This window comes from Pteropus medius, unplaced genomic scaffold (assembly GCF_902729225.1).
Source record: "Pteropus medius unplaced genomic scaffold, Ma_sr-lr_union100, whole genome shotgun sequence".
Classification (NCBI taxonomy): Eukaryota; Metazoa; Chordata; class Mammalia; order Chiroptera; family Pteropodidae; genus Pteropus; species Pteropus medius.
In genome coordinates this window covers 13,535,433-13,555,964 of record NW_024340699.1, presented here as the reverse complement: position 1 = coordinate 13,555,964, position 20,532 = coordinate 13,535,433, and the positions used below count along the sequence as shown (strand labels likewise).

General features: G+C 53.9%; 2 protein-coding genes and 1 long non-coding RNA gene across 9 annotated transcripts in view; 1 reads left to right on the top strand and 2 right to left on the bottom strand.

Moving 5' to 3' along the window:
* Nucleotides 1-312: 312 nt before the first annotated feature.
* ZNF853 (zinc finger protein 853) lies at nt 313-6,078 on the bottom strand. 3 transcript variants are annotated; one of them, XM_039879909.1, is made up of 3 exons: nt 5,708-6,078; nt 4,804-4,945; nt 313-2,419 (listed from the first exon to the last, which is right to left on the bottom strand). In XM_039879909.1, the coding sequence occupies exons 1-3, from the start codon at nt 5,717-5,719 to the stop codon at nt 447-449; spliced, it is 2,127 nt and encodes a 708-aa protein (XP_039735843.1). In that variant the 5' UTR covers nt 5,720-6,078; the 3' UTR covers nt 313-446. The 3 variants fall into 3 exon arrangements, with proteins under 3 accessions (XP_039735843.1, XP_039735855.1, XP_039735848.1); XM_039879921.1 differs by having other exon boundaries at nt 4,804-4,926; XM_039879914.1 differs by having other exon boundaries at nt 4,804-4,921.
* A 428-nt stretch (nt 6,079-6,506) lies between these two features.
* LOC120616664 (uncharacterized) lies at nt 6,507-8,425 on the top strand. The gene is made up of 3 exons (XR_005656652.1): nt 6,507-6,597; nt 7,248-7,420; nt 8,311-8,425. It is a non-coding gene; the product is annotated as an uncharacterized LOC120616664 (long non-coding RNA).
* A 6,676-nt stretch (nt 8,426-15,101) lies between these two features.
* Nucleotides 15,102-20,532, bottom strand: part of INTS15 (integrator complex subunit 15) — a 16,390-nt gene continuing 10,959 nt past the window's right edge. For 2 of the 5 annotated variants that reach the window (XM_039880112.1, XM_039880076.1), the window contains exons 5-7: nt 20,246-20,524; nt 19,421-19,460; nt 15,102-15,906 (exon numbers count right to left, since the gene is read on the bottom strand). In XM_039880112.1, the coding sequence (XP_039736046.1) occupies nt 15,705-15,906; nt 19,421-19,460; nt 20,246-20,524 (521 nt within the window). In that variant the 3' untranslated portion in view covers nt 15,102-15,704. The remainder of the gene's footprint in view (nt 15,907-19,420; nt 19,461-20,245; nt 20,525-20,532) is intronic. The other 3 variants (XR_005656622.1, XM_039880101.1, XM_039880091.1) reach the window with 3 other exon arrangements.

Below are 20,532 nucleotides of genomic sequence, written 5' to 3'. Positions count from 1 at the left end.
AATTTAATGCCTCCATGAGTTTTCTACACAGTGCAGATAAGTTGCCTTTTTTCCCCATTTTTTTTTTCCTTAAAAGAATTTTCAACGGGATCAAATCCTTTTCGTGTGCATTTTACCAGGTATATTAGATTCCCTGGTTACTGTTTGATCCGTGTCCAATGTCACCAACTGTCCCATCTGTCGTCGGAAGTTTTCTTCTGTGGCTCTCACGTCTAGGAAATCCAGTTTTCCAGAGGGGGCGGCGCGCTGGCAGACCTCTCACCAATCGGTGCCCTCTAAGCGATCTGCGCCATGCGTTGTGCGAACTGCTGCGCGACATCTGTGCTGTTTCAGCCACACCGGCTTTTCGCTCCAGGAGTGTTTCTGAGGGCGAGTCTGTCCTACTCCGCCGGCGATCGGGCGATCGGGCGGAGCTGGCCCCCTTCCCAGCCTCGGTCCTCCGCGGGTCACGGAGCCTTGTCGCCGGGCGCCTGCTCGGGGCGCGGCTGCGCGCCGGCGGCCGAGCGCGTTCCGCGGAGCAGACCCAGGCCCCGGGAGCGGCCGGCGCCGTGCAGCTGGCGCTCGTGGCGGCGGATCTGCACCTTGTGGCGGAAGCGCTCGCCGCAGTCCTCGCAGACGTAGGGCCGCTCGCCCGAGTGCGTGCGCCGGTGGCGCAGCAGGTTGGAGGAGACGCTGAAGCGCTTGCCGCAGTCGCCGCACGCGTAGGGCCGCTCGCCCGTGTGCGTGCGCTGGTGCTGCACGAGCGCCGAGCTCTCGCTGAAGCGCTTGGCGCAGTAGGAGCAGGCGTACGGCTTCTCGCCCGTGTGGATGCGCTGGTGCGTCACCAGGTTCGAGTGCTGCGAGAAGCCCTTGCCGCACTCCCCGCAGCGGTGCGGCCGCTCGCCCGTGTGCGTGGCCTGGTGCCGCACCAGGTCCGTGCTGCGGCTGAAGCCCTTGCCGCACTCCCCGCAGATGGTCGGCCGGTCCCGGGCGCGCCGCCGTCGCCGCTGCCGGGCCGGCGTCAGAGCTGCGCTGCCCGCGGGGCCCGAGATGGGCACCACGGCTGGTGGGGCCACGGCCGGCAGCACCATGAGCTCCTGCAGCACCACGTAGCCCGGGGGGGCCACCACGACCGCGGCTGGAGCCCCTGGTCCCGAAGCCCCGGCGCCCCCTGCGGCGGGCACCAGCTCCAGCTGCAGCTCCGGCTGCACGGGGGTCAGCTCCAGCTGCACCTCCTGCTGCTGGGCCCCCAGCTCCACGGGGGTCAGCTCCAGCTGCACCTCCTGCTGCTCTTCCAGCTGCTGCTGCTGCTGCTCCAGCTGCTGCTCCAGCTGCTGCAGCTGCTCCTGCAGTTTGAGCTGCAGCTGCCGCTGTTCCTGTTGTCTCTCCAGCTCCTGCTGCCGCTCCAGCTCCTGCCGCTGCTGCTCGAGTTCCTGCTCCGACCCCAGGTCCACCGGCATGAGCTCCAGCTCCACCTCTTCCTCCTCCTCTGGCTCCAGGGGCCGGGGCTGCAGCTGCTGCTGCTGTAACTGTTGTCGTTGCTGCTGCAACAGCTGCTGCTGCTGCAACTGTTGTTGCAACAGCTGATGCTGTAACTGTTGTTGCTGGTGCTGTAGCAACAGCTGCTGCTGCTGTAACTGTTCCTGCTGCTGCTGCAACAGCTGCTGCTGCTGCAACTGTTCCTGCTGCTGCTGTAACTGCTGCTGCTGCAATTGTTCCTGCTGCTGCTGTAACTGCTGCTGCTGCAATTGTTCCCGCTGCTGCTGTAACTGCTGCTGCTGCAACTGTTCTTGCTTTTGCTGCTCCTGCTGCAACTGTTCCTGCTGTAGTAACATTTTCTGCTGTCGCAACTGCTGCTGCTGTAGCAGCTGCTGTGGTTGTAACTGTTCCAGCTGCTGCCGCAACAGCTGTTGACCTTGCACTTGTGCTTGTGACGCTCCCTGCTGTTGCAGCAGCTGCAGCTGTGGTTTCAGTTGCTCGTGCTGCACTGACTGCGGTTTTCCCTGTGGTTCCTGCTGTTGCCCATCCTGCTGCCGCTGCTGCTGTTCCTGCTGTCGCTGCGACAGCTGTGGCCCTTGCACGTGCCGCTCTCGCGACGGTCCCTGCTGTTGCGCCAGCGGCGGTTGTGGCTTCGGCGGCTGCTGTTGCAGCGGTTGGTGTTTTGCCTGTGGTTCCTGCTGTTGATGAGGCAGCTGTTCTTGCTCATCTTGCTGCTGCGATTCTGGCGCATGTCCTGCTCGCTGGTTTTGTGGCTGCTGCTGCTGCTGCTGCAGCTCCGGCTGCAGTTCTAACCGTCGCAGTGGCGACTCCTGCTGTTCCGGCCGGGCTTCCTCAGCGATCTCACTGGCCTCCATCGGGGCTGAGACTGCTGGCCGTGAGGGGCTGTTGCTCCTGTCCTGAGCCTCTTCTTCCTCCTGACTCTCACTCCCACCACTGCCACCTGTAGTGGAAATGGCAGGAAGCCAGGAGAGAAAGATCTACAGGCCGCTCTCCGGTCTAGACCCCAAGGACCGCCCCCCTTCCCCTGCCCCATGTACGGCCATGCTGGGATATACGACCGAGCTCTCAGCAGGGACTCGAAAGTACTTGATCAAGTGACAACGGCAGCATGGCAGAAATCGAAATGCCCAGAGGTGTGGGGTTGGCTTAGAAATGTGTCCGAAGTACTGCTGGTCATGTCACTCTGGACCCCAGCTCCCTGGGCCTCCTCTGGGCCTCTCCCCACACAGGTCCATGCTTAGATCTTGATAGCGACACCAACGTGGGTGCCCAGGCTATCCAACACCATTCCCTGAGAAGTCCCCTGTGCCTAATTACCATCCAGTGGGAATCTGTGAACCAGCCATTTCAAGCCACAAGCCCGCAAGCCCACTCTGACGTCAGTTAGGGTCACACCTGACATAAATGAAACTCACCTTCTCCGTAAAGAATAAAGAATCTCTGTAACACCGCCTGGAAGTGTCAGCACAAGCGGTGGCTAAAAGTCACCAAAGTGCCAGAGAAAACGCGCGGTTTCTCTTGGGAGGTCCTTAGTTCAGAGGACTCTACTCTGGTCCTAACTGCCAGTCAGCAGCTGTCCAACCTCCTGCAGCCTCAGAGCCCCGCTTGTCTGTAAATAGCTTAACAATATCCACCCCGCCAGCTTCATGAGTGAAGCAGAAAAGGTCCTGGTACATCCCCTAGAACCTGGTAGATGCCTAAAAAATCCATCTCCCCATGGGTTAGGAATTAGTTTGCACATTAACAGTTTGGAGATGCTGAGGATACAACTAGCTCCATCTGAAATGGCCTAAACACTGGAAGTGTTTGAGATAGTTATTCTAGCGTGGAAAGGACTAATTCTCAGACCCAAGGTAACATGGTGACTGGCCGATTACTTAACCTCTGGGAACCTGAGCTTCCCCATCTGTCAAAGGAGGTGAATCCTTTTCAGGGACGAACACACAGCCCCAGAATTGTGCGAGTGCAGAGTAAGCCCTGGTGAACGGGAGCCTCTCCCTTGTCACGTTCACCTTCTACGCAACATCCACACGCAGTTGCTCGCTTTGAGCCTGATGGCTGGGGTCGCAGAAACGCCGAAGAGGCTTTCTCCATTCCCAAGTCTGATTTCAACATCTCTTCCTCCTACAGCATCATATTTTCAATTTCCTAACAGAAAGCAGAGGCCTGATCTATACAATTTTCCTTTCTGGCCACTTTCCCACTATATCGATTTAATAAAACCAAGGGATATCTATATGGAAATAATTTCCTTTTAGAAAACTATTCCTAATAGCCTTTGCTTCAGTTACTGGATCAGTGAATGCGTTCTTCATATATGCTGACCCCACTGGGATTACGCGAGTGGTGAGTGAAGACTGCCGTGAACACCCGTCCCCTGGCAGACCCGAGGTCTTGTAGACGCCCTTCTCCCGCCACCTCTGGGAGTGGCAGGGCCACACGCCCCCTCTGTGTGAGTCCTCAGTGTCTGCATGGCCGTTCCTGACTTCTTGCAGGAGCAACGTCAGCATTTTTTAACGACGATGTTTTAGTAAATGTATAGTGAAGTGTCATCTGATGTGTGCACCCTCACAAGATCTTTGTCAGTTAAATAATTAAGCCAAAAGAGTTCTCATTCAGTCCACATGTCCCCATCTGACCCCTGCAATACCCTTGGTCCTTTTAATGCTCTGTCAACCTGCACCAGCCTCGCACTCAGCGTACTCAAGGCACAGGGTGGGATCAGCTCCCAGAAACGCAGCCACAGTAGAGGGTTTGCCCGGAGCGGGTCCCAGAGGGAGAAGGAGCCTTGCAAGGTTCTACAGGGTCACATTTGCCTCTAGGCGAAGGGGGAGAAAGATGGATGGAAGTGGAGATCAAGAAAAAAGTGGATAAGGTCAGAGGCTGTGGGGCAATGAATGAGGCCTGAGGGGCAGAGAGGGAGAGAGCCCCTCAGCCACCGAATTCCACCTGTGAACTTCGGTCCAGAGCCAGAGACAGGTGGCGGCCACCTGACTGCTGTGGAAACAGCAGCAGGTCCCAGCCAGCATATACCCAGTGTCTGGGACACAGGCTGAGATTGTCTGCACTGCCTGGTGTCCCTTCCCAGTCAGACCACAGCCTGCAGAGCCACCTCACAAAACCCTGAGCTGGTCCTGAGCTGGCGCCGCCTGCCCTCCACAGCCAAAACGGCCAGGAGGGTGTCCTCCCAGACAGCAGGCTGCTTCCCGCTCCTCAGGCCCCTCTCTCAGCCACGGCAGGCCCGAGGCTCTGCTGAAGGATGCTCGTCAGGGGCCTGAGGACTACCTCCTGATTTAGGAGGTCGGAGGCCCCCCAGCCCCTCACCTGAGATGGTGTCAGGCCCTGGGCCTCCATCTTCAAGACACCGCAGCTCTAGCACGAAGGTCTCGGTCGCTGGCCCCAGCGCCATCCTGGTGGTCAGACCAAGATTCCGGGGAGCCGGCTGTGCTGAGAGGTAGGAAGGAGGCTGTTGAGATGGGCAGCAGGGCTGTGAGCCCCCACCCATGGCACTGACTGCCACAGAACCCCCAAATTTGCCTCGGGCACCCAGAGCAAGCAGCTCTACCCCTACTGGAGAGGAGCACAGTGCAGCCCGCAGCTGGGCCAGGGAGGGGCGAGGACAGCCTGGAGGCTCAGCCCCGGGCCCACCCCCCTGCCTTCCCTCCTGACTTTCGCAAGCCCCCCCCCGCCCCGCCCCAGTCAGCCCCAGCCTAGGGCCCTGCAGCTGCTCCTCGTTGAGACACTGTGCGAAATCAGACCCTCACCAGGACAGGGAGCTGGAGTCCCAGAGGGACATCGGGGGAGTCTGCAGAAAGGAGAGAGATTCATCCATTTCGTGTCCCCCTGTCCTGTTGAGAGCACTGACAAGTCTATTCTCTCCATGGTCTTCTGCCTCCCAGACCGGGGGTTCGCCCAGCCTTCCCAGGCCACCAGCAGGCCACAGGTTCCAGGCCACGTGTGTCCAGGTGCCAGCTCAGCTCCATGGCAGGGCAGGCTTCCAGGGTACCACAGCCCATAGACACGGGCAGCTGCCCGCCTGGCCCTGTGCCCAGGTGCTCTTAAGGTCTGGAGGGTCTCCCCGGGCCCTTTCGGAGGTGGCCCCACATCCAGTCCTCCCTTCTCCTCTAATAGGATGACTCCACGTTTCTCTAGCCTGTCAGCGCCCAGGCCAAAACCTCTTAAGAGAAGCGCCCCGATCTGCCCAGCCCTCCTGCCCGCCGAGCCTCACCTGGTGCAGCATTTCCTGCTCCTGCGGCTCTGCACTAGAGCAGGTGTGGTCAGCAGTGGCTGGAAGGTGAAGGCCAGAGCCTTCAGCCAGCTCCTTCCTGAGGCGCCTGCATCTAGAAAGAGGTGGGGAGGCTCTGGGCCCCCCGGGCGTCTTTCTGGGCACTCGGGAGGGTCTGAGCTGTCAGGGCTGCCCAGGTCGCCCTGGGCCAAAAGAAGGGATAGAGCTGACTTCAAGAGCAGAAGTTGGTGTCGGACGCTGGGGCGGGGAGGGGGCAGAGCCCGGATCCAGCGCTGGGCTCAGAGCTGGCCAGGCGGGACCCTCGCGGGCACCGCGGGCTCCGGGGCGGACCAGGCAGGGTGGTCCGGGCTGAGGTCAGCAGGGGCCAGGCGACGCCGGTTTCGGCTCAGCCCGGGGCAGCCCGGGTCCGGCCAGGGTCCGCCGGCGGCCACAGGTGCCCAGAGCCCGCGGGCCGCGGGCGGGGGGCGGGCGGCGCCGCCGGGCGGGGGTCCCCGTTCGCTCGCCCGCCCGCCCGAGCGTGCGTCCGGCCGGCCTGCGTCCGCGCGGGCAGCGGCCGGGCCGGGGCGGGGGCGGCGGGGGCCGGCACAGGAAGTCCCCCCGGCATCCGCATCCTGTCCCCCGCCCGCCGCCCGCGCGCCCCCGCGCCCTGGCCCCCGCCGCCGCCGCTCTAGGCAGCCGCAAGCTCGGTGGGCTTAACCCTTCCCGACCCGGCCGCTCGCCCGCGTCGGGGGGCGCGCGGAGGGGACCCTGTGGTGCCACGGGCAGCGCGCTCTGCCGCATGCCCGGGTGCGCGCGACCGCGCGCTGGGCTTGGCGACCGTCGCCGCACCGGTGTAGGGGGAGGCTCCCAGCCTCAGGGCGCCTCTGGCTTGGGTAACAAATTATGGCCAATTAGCTCTCAGTTAGAGGGCACTTAATGAGAAGGCTCCATCCCGGTCCGAGCAGGCTCGGAAGGGGCCTCCCGGCTCCACAGCACCGACTCCTCCTGCCTGGGGTGGCGAGGGCAGGCCTGCGGGGCGGCGAGTCTGCGTCCGCCGGGGCAGTGGGCTGGGATGCGAAAGGACCAGATGGGGCCGTCGGCCACCCTCGTTAACCGGAGAGCTAAGCTCGTGCCTCTCCGGACCCCCGGCCCGCCTCCTCGGTGCACAAGGCCGAGAGCGCAGGCCCCTCCGCCGCTCCTTCCCGCCGCGCTCCCCAGTCCCTCTCCCTGGACGCGCCAAGCTGCTTCCCGCCTGCGTCAGGGCGTCCTCTCCTGGGGGGGGACCTTACCCCACCATCTCGGTACCCCATCACTTCGCCGCACTGCCCTCCAGCAAACCTCTCTAATCCAGAGTTCACATTCGAAACGGGTACTCAGATTCCCTTGAAAAAAACCCAAAGATCTGGCATGGGGAGCTAGCTGTCCTGGCGTGGCGGGGGCTCATGCGGTCTCGGCCGCCTCCTCTCCTTGCTGTTCCCATGCTCAGGTGCTGCCCACTCATATAGCCACCTTGTTCCACTTTTTGTCCCTTCTGGCCCCACAGGCACTGGAGTTTGGGGCTTCTCCTCTGGCACCTGCCTGAAAAGCCTGCACTCTGTGTGGTGTCTTCACCCCCAGACTAGGAGGTCTAGAGGGCAGAGCGGGGACAAAGGCAGCAACGAGAATCTAGCTTTGGAAGCAGAAAAATCTGGGTTCACAGGGACATCTTCCATCCAGGTAACTTGAGGCAAATTATTACCTTCTGTCGGTGGAAAGTGGACAGCACCCTGTGAGCCAGGAGCTTAAGGATAAGTGAGCATCTGCGTCCTGCAGGTGGCAGGTGTGCACCTTCCCCTCTCTGAGAGGGCCCTGAGCAGAGCTGTCTCCGCCTCCTGTCTCCTGGGTGACCACCCACCCAGAGGATCCAGAGACTCCGCTCTCCTTCAATTATTTGGCTCCCCGCTTCCTGCTTTCCAACGGCATGTGCCCATCCTCACGGCTCGCCAATCTTAAAAAGATGCAAGTCCCTTTCTCTCCTGACCTTGCTGGCCACACTTCCTGGAAAGATGCCCCATAATATCCTGTCCTTATCCCGATCTGCCTATCCTCCTTCCATCTCTCCATCCTACCCTCTGTCCCATCACTCCACCCCAACGGCTCCCTTCAAGGTCACCAGGGACTTCTATGTCACTAAATCTCACATTTTATCCCAACTCTAGGCAGCATTGGCTACTTCTCTGGTGGCTGCCAAGAGAGAGCACATTGGGGTCCCTTTCTCAATCAGCCCGTCTGTGACCCCTTTGTAAGCTCTGCTTCCTTCACCAGGCTCACTGCTCACCTTTCCAGGATGCTGACCTGCCGTAAGGTGTCCTCTCAAATCTAGTTTCCCCCAAGAGTATTTCTCCTGCCCATACCTGAACGTCCCACTCCAACAACAGCCACCCTCTCTCCTCCTTTCTTCCTTTAATTTTTTTCAAGGTAACACATGTACCTAGTTGAATAAGTCCAAAAGTTCTAGAGGCTTTAGCGACAATAAAAATCTCTCCTCACTCCCGTTTCTTCTGATCATTCTTGACATATTTCTAAATAACATGCTTATGATGCTATTACTTGATTTTCCTTTGTAGGTAGCATCTGTTGACATCCCACTTTGAAAGATGCAGATTGATGATAGAGAGAAGTTTGGAACTTCCTGAATGAAGAAAGGGCAATAGAAATTATAAATATATGAATAAATGTAATAGACTTTTTCTCATAAGTTCTTTAAAATATGTATAATGTTATACAGTGGGGTTTTCAGTACATGAGATGTAATAATGTAACAAAGCAGGAGGGTGAAAGGATCGTAAGCTTGAAGTGTTAAAATATTAATTCGAAGCAGACTGCAATAAGCTAGGAATGTATCATTATAATCCCTAGAGAAACTATTAAAAAACCTCACAAAAAACAAAAACAAAAAGCAGAGTTATAGCCAGAACACCAAAGGATAAATTAAAATGGAAGACTGAGGAACTGAGGTCAGTGAAAAATGGAGTAAGGAACTCCGAAAGTCCATCCCCTCATAAAAACAACTGTGTTGATCATTTCTAAACTTCATTTTCTCTATCTGATTACAAAGTTAATACTTTTTAAATATGCTTATTTTAAAGATCGTCCTTATTTAACAAGTATTTACAGGTTGACTTTCATATGCTCTCTATACCAGCACTAATAGAAATACGATGCAAGTCATTAACTAATTGTAAACATTTTAGTAGCCACATGTAGAAGAGGAAAAATAGGTGAAATTAATTTAAATATCTTTTCTTTTACCCAGTCTATTCATAATAGTATCATTTCAACATGTAATTGATTTTTTAAAATTATTGAGAACTTTTACATTCTTTTTTTATGTAAATCTCCTACACTTATGGCACATCTCCATTCAGCCTAGCCACACTGCAAGGACTCACAGTCCCTCTGGCTTGAGGTTTCCACACGGGACAGTATAATTCCACACTTTAGAGGGGCGAAGTCTCCTAAAACCCCAGCCTGCAGAGCCAACCACTTGTAACATCTAAGAGCAGTCTTCCAAATGTTTCCTACAAAAATACATAGATGTATGTATTTGTGGATTAATCAGGGATCTTTCCGTTGCAAGGGAAAGAAAATCACTTCAAAGTGGCTTAAGAAGAAAAAAAAAAAGGTTGGGGAGCATGGGAAATTCTCTTGACTCCGAATTTCAAAGCCTGAGTACAGAAACCATCCTTCGGCACTTCAAACATTGCCAGGGCTCAGAACTTTCTCATTTTTCAGCTCATGTCCCTCTGCAACAGGCCACCTCTAACCCAAGGGATTGCCCCCTGACCCCAACTGCAAACTTACATCCTCCCAGCCTCGAATGCGAAGAGGTCTCTCTCCAGTCTTGGATTGGGTTTCAGTGGAGTCCACTGGGTCCACGTGCTCAGAGCTGGCCTGCTGCTGCGGGCTGCGGGGCTGGGCTCTGCCAGCCCTGGGTCCTGCTTCCCCAGCCAGGGAGCCAGGGCATCAGGGGTAAGATCAGGATGTTATCACTAAAAGGAAAAAGATGGACTGGATTTCGGGTGGGCAGAAACAGTAGAGCTCCATCGTAACTGGAGTACGCTATTGTTTATCATTTGTTTACACAGCTGAGACGATAATAACATGGACTTGCATCAGCTCGCTCTTTAAATGTATGTCGGCCATCTTTCCACACAGAACAAGTATCTACCCAATGGAAAAAACTCCCCCCAGCTTCCATTTGCAAGGATACACCTTAATTTATTTAACCTGGCCCCTACTGGTGGCTATCTAAGCTGTTTTCTGTCTTTTGCTACTACAAACATGCTTCACATAAAATTTAATTTAACTGTGAGGGTTCTGTGCAATATGTCCCTAGCAGTGGACTTGCTGGTCAAAGGATATATATTTTAAATTTTGATGGATATTGCCCTGACTCAGTTGTACCCATTGAAATCATCAGCCAAGAATAAGAGTGCCTTTCCCCCCAACACTCTGCTGTATCAAGGAGACTTTTAGTTCCAAATTTCAGAAACACCCAGTTAAAACTGGCTTAGAGGGGAAAACATTATTATCTCATTCACTAAGAGGTGGAATGGTAGGGAGTTCTAGGTAAGGAGCCACGGACACCAATCCCGAGGATTGCCAGAAGCTCAGTGCCTTGGAAAAGAGGCGCCATATCCTCCATGACAATGTTTCTCCCACATCAACACGTGTCCCTACTCCTAGTCCCTTTGGGGTTAGAGAACTTTCCAGAAAGCCATCTTCTCAGACTTGTCCCCCCACCCACCCACACACACACACGTCTCCTGCCCATCAAAGAACTAAATTGACCAGAGGTGAAGAAGGACATGCTGGTTTGGATCAATCACAGTCCACTCCAAGGGAGGGCCCAGGCTCCCCCGGAGCAGGTGTCTGTCAAGTATTTGCCCTGAACGAGATTCTTCACCCAGAAGGGGCTGGTAGAAGAGAGCCAATAATTCTGCCACACACACTTGTTAACAATGTTTTTTTTTAACAACGACCAGTGTGGTAGGCAAAATGATTTCATTTCTTTAACCCGCATCTTTAAAAATTGAGTGATGCCGAACATCATTTTGTAAGTTGAAGAAGGCAGAGGCATCATTAAAACACTGTATTTTAAAGTAGCGGGAAGATTTCAGATACTAAGTTAACTTCATTTCTTTAAGTATACTTTGTGTTTCTTACATGGTCCCAAAGTCAAATGATCCGGCAGTCTTGTTTCCATAAGCTACTACCTTTTAGTTCCTCCTTTCTTTCATTTCTATTTGTATTTCTCTCCTCCCCCCTTCTTTCTTATACAGAAGGTAGCATTCCATAAACACTTTTCTGGGCCCTGCTTTTTACTTTTTACTTAATAAATCCTAGCAATCACTCCAGAGCATAATATAAATATATATATATATTTTTAAACAGTAGCTTAATACTCTACCATGTAGATAAAACATCTGTCGATAGACTGTGGGCCGTTTTTTTGCCTTTTGCTATGACACACAATGCTGCAATGGAAAGCCTCGTACGTGTATTATTTTTTTATTTTTTTATTTTTTGCCATTGGATCTAGACGTAGGTTCCTAGATAAAGGGCAAATGCACGTGTAATTTTACTAAGTATTGGCAAATTTCTTTCCAAAGGGGCTGTACTGTTTTGCCCTGGGGTAATCAGTGCTGCCACCTAGGGTGAGGACGTGCCCGTCCCTCACTGCTCACGAACGAGACTGTCTCTTGGTTTCCCTGGGCTCTGCGCAGTGCTGGCAGGCTTCTGCTCTGATAGAGGGTGCAGCCCTTGGGGCTCCAGTGACACAGAGAGAGGGTCCCTTAGGAGACCCCCACCTTGACCCTGAATCCCCGTGGCCTTCAGGGCAAAAGCACCTTAGTGCCCCTTACCTGCCTCCAGGTTACTGCATCCTCACATCCGACTTGGAATGTTTTTACACCTGTTGGCTCTTCGGTACTTCAAGATGTTCTTGTATTTTATCCAGCATTTTTAGTTAAAGAAGGGTTTATGGCCCATCACTACCAGAAATAGAAGTTCTAAAATGCACTTTAAAAAAGGTAACTTTTAATTAGACGAGTCACATGAGTTCATTATCCTTATAAAAAGTAAAATACGTGCAATATTGGCGAATACATATACCAAAAGGGGGCTTTTCTTACTTACAGCAGCCAGGGGTAATTCAAGTCCTGTGGTCTCTAATTATGATTCAGAATGGATTGGTTTTTTTTAACTAAAAATTTAAAAACAAAATTGAAACTTTGAAACCGCACAGTGAGGCAAGGTCTCCTTCGGCCGTTACCCCACTTCCAGCACCTTCCCCAGAGGTTTCCACCGTCTTCCGTTTGGTCTGTATCATTTTTAACACGTTTGCATACATATCCACATACCTGTGGAAAAGCGTGGTACCATCTTGTTTTTTTTCTAACATACATGGCATTACACTCTTCATAACGCCATGCAAGTTTTCACATAGCGATATTTCTGAAGGATCTTTCCATGCCAGCAGCCCACGGGGCAAAAATAGGAAGCCTACAGGTCAAATCCAATTAATGAACATGTTAAGGTTTGCCCAAGCAGCATTGGGTATTTTTTTGGGGGGAGGGGAGGTGTATTTTTTTTATTAACGTATAATTGCATATGGAAAAGTGCACACCAGCATACGACTTGATGAATTTTCACATCCCTGTGTGACGGCAGCTAAGAAGCTGCTTCTAGTCACTACCCATTCTCCACTACCATCTTGACTTCTAACACTAGAGTGTCCGAAAGAGGTTTTTTAAATTAAGAAAATAAAGCCTAAAAATATATTCCCATCTTCTCCTGAAAACTCAGAAATTCCGACGACATTTGCCTTGGGCCAAGCGCTCAGGTGCAGCAGCCATCGGCTCAGGGTGCTCTCTGGTTTGGCCGAGCACCCAGCTCCCTCTGCCGTCTAATTCTGGAAGCTTCACCTATTGACATTACCTGCTTGGTCTTTAGGGAAGTCTGAGTTTACAACATACAACTGGCAGTCCCTTATCGATGGCTATTCAGGCTGTTTCTGGATTTTCCTTATTTAAAAAATACCGCACCTAGCATTTCCACATAGGTGTACGTACCTGTGTCTGTATCTCCAAGAGAATCGAAAACATGTGCCCACACAAAATCCTGTGCAGCAGCGTGATTCATAACAGCCAAAGGGGGTCAAATGTCCATCTACTGACGAATAGATAAATCAAATGTGGTACATCCATACAATGGGATCTCATCTGGCCATAGAAAACAATGAAGCACTGGCACATGCGACAACACTGGTGAACCTCGGACACGTTATGCTCAGAGAAACACGCCAGTCACAGAGGATCACATGCTGTGTGATTCTATCTACATGAAGCGTCCAGAAAAGGCAAATCCATAGAGAGAGAAAGCAGACTAGCGGTGGCCAGGGCTGGGGGGAGAGGGGTAGTGACCGTTAATGGGTGTGGGCTTTCTTTCGGGGATGACGAAATGTCCTGAAATATAGTGGTGATGGTTGCACAACTCTATCCTGAAAACCACTGAACTGCACACTTTACATGAGTCAGTCGGGTGTGTGCGTTCTCTCTCAATGACACTGTCACTATCGGCCCTCTGCCTTCGAGGATTTCCAACTGTGGATGGAAAACACTCTTTCTGATCCTCTGCTGGTTGAATCCGCAGATGTGAAACCCATGGACACTTTAGCCTACGCCCTGTGGTATCAGGGCCCGACCATCCTCGGCTTTTGGTAACCGCGGGGTCCGGCACCAATCTCCCTTGGGACGTCTGCACTTAAAACACAGCACAGCATGAGCACCTGAACATCCCTTCCTGTTTCTCTAAATGCTGGGTCAGAGTCGTTTTGTCTTAATTTCTCCAGGGTGTCTGAACAGCTTTACTCCACCCCAGGGTGCCCATCGCTTCCTCACACTTTTAGCTCAGTGTCTTCTGCTAATCTGACGGGCAGGTAAAAAAAACGGCATCTCATTCGAATTTCTATTTCCGTGGTTATCAGTTTTGGAATCGTTTCTTACTTATTGACCATTTGTATTTTCTCTCCTATGACATTTCTGTTCACGTCCTTCACTCGTCTTTTTTATTGGAATGTCTTTTGATTAATCTGTAGCTTTTAATACATTCTGTACATGTGCTTTGTTTTATACACTGCAAATATTTTCTCAAGTATCAATTTATGTTTGTAAAACAGTTAGCAGGTTATTACTAATCAGAATGCACGTCATTTTTAATAGGTTGACTTAATGCTCACAAACTGCTAAAAACACCACCTTAGGAAGTCTGTGACGCCAGTGGCTTCATTCCCTACATTTTTCCTTTCTTGACACATCTAGCCACTGGCAATGTCTGGTGGGTGTCGCCTCTTGGCACAGAGTCCTGCCCAGGGACCTCCTCTAACTACGGAGCCATGCGAGTCTGCTTTTCATCCTTTTCAGAACACTTGGTATCAAAGTTAAATACCAAAAACTAGTCAAGAGCCAAACTCTTTGGTTTCATAGATGCATATCAACAAAAAGATAATCTGACTTCAGTTCCTGATCTGACATCAGCAGGTTCATACATAAACAGGAAACATAGGGATGATGAAATTAAACTCAAAGAAAAGAACATTTCCTTTCTAGTTCACGGCTCTCAAAAGTGATTTAAAAACTGATTCCAGACAGGCTTCACACGCAGGTCCGTTCCTACACATGGGCTGCGGGAACCTGGCTGAGCGCCTGGGGCCCTGAGGGACACCTGCCCAAGGTCCCGGCCAGCTGAGGTCGGCCCTCGCAGCACCTCGGCTCGGGGTGCCTTGAACTCTAGACTTGAAGCAGACAAGAACGCACGCACGCATGTGCACACACGCGCGCACACACACACACGGGAATTTATTAGGCTGTCTGGTTTGGTCTCATCTTCCAGGTCATGGCCTTCAGCCAGCAATAAAAGAGTAAACAAACCACAAGGTTCAAGTTCATCCTGATGAATTAGTCTTTGATGCTCGCATTTGCTGGAACCATCTCTCATTCCTCACTTTCGGCCCAGGGGAGCCCGCGGTTACTGGTTATCTTTCTTTCCTCCCAAAACTAATAAATGAGAACTCAATGCACATACTTTCTAATCGTGAACTGGGAAAAAAACCCTTAGGGCTGTTTTTACACCCGAGGGAAGGAAGAACTGGAGTTGAAGCGAGCAGACTGGGGCACCCCGGGGTGCCAGCAGACCCCCGACGCCCTGCACAAGGAGGGATGCTGTCCGCTGTTTCTGCCCAAAGGAGTAGCCAAGATTGTACCCAATCTTGTTACCGTGACTGTGGCAGACTGGGAAGGTGCCACTGCAGCTTACACTGAATGAGTCCTTAAAATACATTCCATAAAGTCTATAAAACTGTTTAGAAAAAATTTATTTGAACATATGAAAGGAAAATTCAGAGACCCCAATAAAACAGAGCAGCTCCTTTTCGCGGTGACGGGGGCGATCCTCACAGGTTTCCTTGGGCAGCGCCGGGTGCTGTGTGCCACGAGGTTTCGGCTCCGAGCTCCCAGGGCCCGGAGAAGCCTGTGTTTGCGGCAGGAACGCGTCCCGTTCACAAGAAAGGCAGCCAGACAAGCGGACTTGCACTGCTGCTTCTCGCGTCCGGGTCCCCGACAGCACAGGCTCAGAGCGTGTGTGTCTGAAATGACACACGAGACAACAGGCTCACAGAACTGGCATCTTTTAAAGATGCCCGCATCATCATCGCTCTGCGGGGGGGCTGGACATTTTTCCTTTTATCTGTCCAATCTGGACGCTTACGGATGTGGCCAGGTAGGAGGTACCTGGATGGCGCTGTCACAGGACTTTCGCACGACAGTCCTGCCGGTAGAGCTGGCGCCTGGCTGCCTCCCACGGGTGCCGCTCTGCGGGGCGAGCCGCCCGGTCCAGAAGGCTTCCTCCAGCCAACCCGGCGCAGAAGGCACACTGCCACTTGGCGGCAAGCGGGGCCGGCCTAGCGGATGGGCCTGAACGGGAAGGGCATGCCTGACAGGAAGGTGTGCCCGGGGTGTGTGGGCAGGGCGGGGTGGGCGGCGGGGTGGGCCGGCACGGCGCCGTAGCCCAGTGGGGGCGTGTGGATGTGGGGGTAGAACCCAGGGGGGAGCGCGGCGTGTGGTGACTGCTGCACAGGGCCTGAGATCACCAGCTGGAGCAGGCTGCAAACACAAGGAGGAGAATTAGGACGCGTGGGTTCCCATGACGATGTCCGCCTGACGCGTAGCATTGGGGCTGGTCCCCTTCCCTGGACTCGGTTCTGAGGGGGGACAGGAGAGGAGGGGCCGGCAATGGGAAAAGCAGAGAGGGGGCCCTGAGGGGAGCACAGGTGCCCGGGAGGAAGGGCGGCAGCTCTGTAGCCCACGGAAGCTCTTGCTGCAGCCTCAGCATCATGGCACGGGGACCACACAGGTCAGCATCCGCTTCAGCCTCAGCTGTCTACACCTATGAGGGTGGTGGCCGAGGCCCTGCAGCCAGCAGGCCAGTTTGCTCAAAGGCATTCTTGATGACCGAGTCCCAACCAAATTCTTAGCAAAGCCACACGAAAGGTGGCCTTCCTGACACCCAGAGTCCCGCACGGGCCTGGAGCTGCCCGACCTGTCCCCGGAGGCCTGCTCCCCTCCCACCTCCACCCTGACGAGCTTCGGACCCTCTTGCCACTTGCTCCAACACGGCCGGGCGACAGGCTCCCTGGTGATGGGGCATCCCCTCCCACCCGAACCCATGACCCCCCACCCGACTCAACATGCCCAAGGTCCCAAACAACGGCGCCCCATCTTTCCCGCCCCAAGCCCCGCCCACCCCCACGGCCCCCAGTCCCGTAAGTTGCACTTTCTCCCACCATGCCTTTTCCAGCTGATTGGCGTTTCTGTCCTATTAGAAACTTCTTGTCTTCCGGAACTTAACGTTATTTCCAGCTGCTGTCCTTCTGTTCCTCTCACTAGAACTATCAGGCAGATTCTCTATTCTCTCTGTTTTGATCCCTAGGCCCCGCTTGCCTATACCTCAAGGGTTGCGCATGTAATAACTAACTCTCTAGTTACGCTTTCTTATCGGACACCTTTCAGGTCTCTCCCCAGCTCCTGCTCTCCCCTGCTACCTCTGCCTCAGGCTGGTTTCTGTTCTTGCCTCCCTCTGGGTTTTGCTTTGGCTGGTCTTATGCTTCCAGGTTCATACAGGTCCCGTCACATCACGAATTTCCAGCTGCCAGGTCCTGTTCACGCCCATCGCCTGCCCCTCAGCTTCCTTGTCCCACGGTGCTGCCCGTCCCCGCTCCTGCCCTCCCTGGCCCAGTGACAGCCGCCCCCAACCCACTGCTGGCCCCTTCAGCCGTGGGTGGACCCTGACTGTCCGCCTGCTCCCCCGAGTTGAAAGGGCTGGGTCTTCTGCACACTGACATCACCCCTCCCACCTTCCAAGTACAAGGTCTGTTGCCCCAGGAGGGGCTGGGGCAGAGCACGAGGGCATGAGGAAAGCCATGAGGAAAGCTGGCCTCCTTGGTGGCCTGAAGGATCTGAGCCCCTTTTCATTTACGTTATTACTTTTCATTAACTCTGAGTAACAAATTGACTCAAAATAAGCAAACGAGTCAGTAAATCTGCAGTGGAGGCATTACAGAGGCGCAGTTCAGATCACGTGCTGGTTTGAACCCGCACACCCTGCCAGGCAGAGAGGGGCTTTCAAGAAGCTTCCCGTCTAGCTGGAAAGAGTGAACGCAGAGGACATGATGAGAAATGACAGACAGAGCCCCAGCACCGTGCCAGGCTGCCCAGGGGCTGGATGCCAGCCTAGGCGCGTCGGGACAGCCAGCCATCAGCTCGCGGATGCGGGGCCCAGTGGGGGCGGTTAGAAGTCTGGAAGGGTTCCAATGCGGACTCCCAGCTATATGTCAAGATCATGAAAGGTTTATTCCCTCTCAGTATTTTAATGTCCCAAAAACACTGCACTTTAAATAAAAGCTGTGCGCAGGGCAGGGACACGTTACGAAGGGGTCGCTACGAGAAGGGAACGGGCGCCGGCTTACCCTGGCAATGCCCTCAGATGCCAGTTTTCCTGGAGCCCTGACAGAAGAAAAGGACCAGCGCGGGCTCCTGAGAGGAAGGTGGCCCTCTGGACGAGCTGTCCGCCCCATGGACGGGCATAATCTCAAGCAGGAGCGTTCTGCTCCGCTAAGGACCACCGTGCTCCACCTTCCGTTTTCCTGTTTGCCCAGACACCTGCCCGAGGCGTCCCGCGCGGAGCCGGACATGGCGTCCCCCGACCGCACATGAGGACAGGCTCCGCTGGCTGCAGCTCGCTCACTGGCAGCGGTGAATTAGCACCTGGCCAATCCTATGGCCTCGAGTGACACGTAGTTCTGCATCAGCCTGCCACCACGGCCCAGACTCGCTGGCCCTGGCACGCGCAGTGCTGGCTCGCTCACCCTCCGCTTACGCTACCTGCCAACAGCAGCCCTGGCGCCCTGCCACCCGCTGAAGACCAGGGTGACCGTCTGAAGACAGAACATGCATCACCCACCAACCTGGCTGGGCTGCTTCAGGTCTGTAAACCCCTCAGGCGCCCACTGCCTGCGGCACTTTCAGCAGATACGACAGCCTGCCCTTCTGACCTATCGTGACACGCTAAGTGTCCGCGGGCTGTGAGACAGTTAGGTCGCTTCCAAGTTTTTGCTAATACTGCATTCGCATGAAGTATTTTGTGCACAGAGCTGTTTGCTTAAGAGAGTCTGTAAAGTTAATTAAGCAGATTTCCTAAATTATAAAAACAATAGTAAAAGCGATAGCAGCCAACACTTAGATGCTATACAAGCACAGTTCTGAGAACTTTGTTTTTCTTCCTTTAATCCTCACAAAACTTACTGCAGAATGCGGAGGAGGCGGCAGGACGTGAGGCAGGTACTGTTATTTTCTTGATTTTACAGCAAAAATGGAGGGAGTGGGAGATAAGGTTCTTGCCCAAGGCCACGTAGATAGGAAGCAGCAAGGCTGGAATCCTCCCCAGAAGCTCTCGACCACAGTTCCTGCTGTTTCCCACTATTATCGCTGCCTCCCCTCAAATTATGACAACTATTGCCATTATGGAGAGCATCCCGCGTGCCACAGACCAGGCTAAAAAACTTACAAATGCCACCTGTTTAATCCTCACCACAACCTGGGAGGCAGGTGGATCTGTGTCCCCACTTCACAAGGTGGGGAACGGGGGCTCAGAGACAGGCAGAGGCTGCCCAAGCGTCACAGCGAGCCACAGACAGAACCGCGCTCAGAACCCAGCCAGGGCCATCTGACGCCAAGGCACAGGCCTGACCAGCAAGCTGTGCCCTAGGGCTGTGGCTCTGTGGTATTTCTGCTGCTCACAATGTCACCAACACTGTGTCACCGATGTCACAAAAATTATGCAGAAGCGCTTGGTGAACGGTAAGTGACACTGAGTTTATTCTGGTTTCCTGACTCCGGCCAAGATGACCACCCTTTCGTCTTTGATTTACTCTCTCTGTGAGCTTCTCCTCGTGTGGACTGTCATCATATCTGTCCCCTACTTACCATCAGGTCCCCAAGGGGCTCCCGATATACAGAAGCTCCAGACTACAGACCGAGGAAGCCAAGACGAGCGGTCTACCCTGCCTGGCACCCCACCTGCACCTCCACCCCCAACTAGAAGTCTCGAGAGGGCACTTACTTATTATGGGGCAGCCTGGAGCACAAGGTTCTCAGGTCATCTGAAAGCAAGGAGACACACGATTAAGGAACAGACTGGAGACAGCGAGACGAAATGCCCGGACGCTCGAGATGCTAGCGAGATCCTAACGGTGCCTGACACCACAATCTCCTAACGTCGTTTAGAAACTGTTTTATCTCCAGTCTTTGCTTTAACAAACTAGTCCCCAAACAGACGCACCCCTGAGGACAGGGGTGGCTCCACGACAGTCTGCCCCGGATGGCGGGGGAGGGGCCCAGAGGCAGGGTCCTCACCTCGCACAGCAGACGCCCACGAGAAGCGGGAAACCCAGTGACTGCAGCTTGGGGCCACAGGCAGCTTCTGGGAGCCAACGGTTAAAAAGCGCACATGGGGGTGTCACTCGCACCAGCTCCTTCTCCTGGGAGCTCGTGCACTGAAATGCAGAACTGAGGAACCCTCGAAACAGGCGACAGGAATGTTTTATGCAATGAAGCCTGTGCGTTTTATTGCACGTAAATTATGCCTCGATAAAAAAAGACAGCAGAAAAAGAAGATTCCTTATGAGAATATTAAGAATATTAAGCTATTATCCGCACTCTGGAGGAGTCCCCGGTCCAGGGCAAAACAGCAAAGAGACACGCCAACGTCATGGTCACAGTGCCCTGCCTGCGTACGTCCTGTGATGCCCCCGCTTCCCCCACGTTCACTAAGAGGAAAGAAGTCCTAAAAGAGGCAGAAAACAGTATTTGTCCAGGAGCCCGACAGTCTCTCAGACAGGTGGTGGTATCCCCACCCCCGGGAAGGCCAGGGCAGGAAATCACCCACCTCTTGTACACAGCAGGGCACCAGAGGCCATGGCCACTTGCAAAGCCTGTGCGAGCCGGTCCAGAGAGAGCTCGATCTCCTGGGAGGCGTTGAGGGGGTTCAGTTCATCCGCCAATCTGTTGATCTCCTCCACCAGCGGGACCATGTGGTCAAAAAGGATCAGCCCCAGGCGCCCATAAAGATTCTTCTCAGTTAGGTGCACCTGGAGCATCATCAGCACCTGCAGGATGCTGAGATGGAGTTTTGAGTACAAGAGGTGGGAGTCTCTGTCCATCCCTCCTGAGTCC